Genomic DNA, 2,410 nt, shown 5'->3' with positions numbered 1-2,410 from the left:
GATAATAAATAATTAACGATAAATTAAACCACTGAATTTCGAGTATAAAAGTGCAAATCTCAACAATATTAACACATTATTATTTTAATTTTTCGATGTTACGTCGATCTTTAAATGCAATTTAAGAAATCTTATATTAAATTCCTCGAAATTGAGAATAAAACGATAAAATGTGAAAACAGACTTGGCGACACGTACTAAAATTTCATATTGTTCGAATCGAAAAGAGAATTGATATGATAAAGACTTGAAGACTCTCGCGCGATCTTTTGATTGTATTCGAGTCGATCAAAAATTTTTTCTTTTGGGTATAAAATGATTTGAAGTACCCCTAAAGTTCTTCTCTAATATAGCCGAAATCGTCTCGAGTTGCTAGTTCACGAGAAAAGGCCTCGAGTGCAAAGGGTTAATTATGGGAGTTTTATCGATAATAGAATTAACGATTGAATTTTGATCCTGATTTCTTAATGGAGGGAAAATAAATGAACTTTTCCCTTAGTCAGCCTCTAAATATTTAATCACAACCTTTTAAAAGCTCTAATTAGGAATACACCAAATTTTGCCAAAATCTGTTAAATCTATTAAATAAAATATTTATAAAAACGAATCGAACGTACCTCCTATTAACGTTCTTGAAGAATCTATCGAACCTCTGTTTCTCCAACACGTTTTCTGTCGATTGGCTTTCTAAATTATCAGCAGATTGAGCGTCGTATATCAATTTATTGTTAATCACTCTGGCGTTGCGCCAAGTCTGAATTTTGTCGATCGGCTCGTCCGGTACTCTTTTCCCATGAATCACAGGCGTGCCATCCCTGTCCAACGTCATAGGCGATCTCTTCGGGTTTGATTTCACGTTGATCTCCGACCTGACCACCACTTCCGGTGGTACGTTCTTAGCATCTCGGTTCTTAAATAAATTAGCACCGATATTCGTCCTTGAAGAACGAATCTGATGAGGCAGAAACATGTAACGCTTCTCGTTGTCCTGATCGCCGGCCTGCGACTGCCTCTGAGATCTGTCTTGGAAATTACGAGACAGAAGCAGTCCACCGGCAGGGAAAATTGAATCGTATCTGCTCGACCTTTGATCGCTTGGCAGCGGTTTCCAGTTTTTATACTCCTCCGTCGTCGGCTCTTCCAATTGAACGACTCTTCCATCTGTGCGCAATGGCGTCCAATTTCCATAATCGACGCTTCCTTCGTTCACTCGATTCCTATCAGTGTCATTCGCCTTTTCATTGATAGAAACGTTCTTAGGTCCTTTCTGGTTATCAGAGTCAGACAGTCTGGCTCTGAGCTGTTCTATCTGTGCTTCTTCCAATTTTTTTACTTCTTCTTTCGTTCTCGTCGAAGTACCGTTTAACTCCGAGCCTTCTAAAGGTTCTTGCCGTTCGGGGAAAGTTCTGTCTCGACGTTTTACGATCAATGTGGCCAAAGTCCCTTCGCTGGTCCGTACCTTCAATTCCTCCGTTTCGCCCGGTAAACTCCGCGACACTTTCAGCATCGTCCTCGCATAACTCGGCCTCGGTAGCTCCGCTTTGCTAACATCGATGATGGAAATCATCATCAGTGCCAAAGCGAGCGTCACCTGAGATAAAGAAAAGACAGACGTCAGTTTGTCGAATGAAGGAATATGGATCATATTTTTGTAACCCAGACACGTAGACGTTGCGTCTACGACTCGATCGCACAGTTTGCATACGAATTACGAGTGCATATGAAATTCTGAAAAGGTTTTCGAAAGTCTGCATGTTCCCAGGATCAATGATAATTAAAAGCAAACTAGAAAGGGTAGAAGTGGTTTTTAAATTCCAATGCGTTTTTACACGAACATTCAGTGGCTAGTTGGACGAATGGAATTAGGAAGTGCGATTTGTAACACGTTTTATGTAATGGAAACGTGTCTGTCTACCGGATGTCCATTGTGCCTTCCTCGTTTCTAAATTAGTCTTACGGGGGCACGCGTAACTTTGTATGGGGTGGGTTACGTGCTCGATTACACTCCCGACGTCCATTAAACGCTTTTGTGTTCAGATCCAGTTCGCTGATTCGACTATTTAAGTCTGTCTGTTCGCATGAATGGACGAAAGGTCCATCAAGCTTGATTAATGAGGATTTGATCAGCTGAATTAGAGACATTTTTAAGATGAACCTTCCACGGATTGTCTGAGTCATTTAGGATCGGATCATAGATCGTATTAACAGTATACTATAAAACGAAGGATGAAAGGTTCGAGACTGCTCGGTGACAGTGGCCCAAAGATTTTAGGGTCACTTTCACTTTTCGTATTGTGTCGTCGGCATACTTTATCAGTGAAACGTGATCGAAGAATTCCTATACCAAAACTGTAATATCGAAAGTTAATGCGAGAATTCCTGAAATGCGTCGAGAGTTCAGAGGCGGTTT

At 40.6% G+C, this 2,410-nt stretch overlaps 1 protein-coding gene across 1 annotated transcript in view; it reads right to left on the bottom strand.

Moving 5' to 3' along the window:
* Positions 1 to 2,367, bottom strand: part of LOC108630896 (uncharacterized) — a gene marked incomplete at its 3' end in the record, with an annotated part of 6,483 nt that extends 4,116 nt beyond the window's left edge. Inside the window, exon 1 of the mRNA XM_026818436.1 lies at positions 618 to 2,367. Within this exon, the coding sequence (XP_026674237.1) occupies positions 618 to 1,645 (1,028 nt within the window). The remainder of the gene's footprint in view (positions 1 to 617) is intronic.
* Between the last annotated feature and the right edge of the window lie 43 nt (positions 2,368 to 2,410).

Source organism: Ceratina calcarata, unplaced genomic scaffold (assembly GCF_001652005.2).
Source record: "Ceratina calcarata isolate Rehan_Ccalc_2016 unplaced genomic scaffold, ASM165200v1 scaffold786, whole genome shotgun sequence".
Lineage (NCBI taxonomy): Eukaryota > Metazoa > Arthropoda > Insecta > Hymenoptera > Apidae > Ceratina > Ceratina calcarata.
The sequence above is the reverse complement of the archived record's forward strand: the minus strand, read 5'-3'. Positions and strand labels throughout refer to the sequence as shown.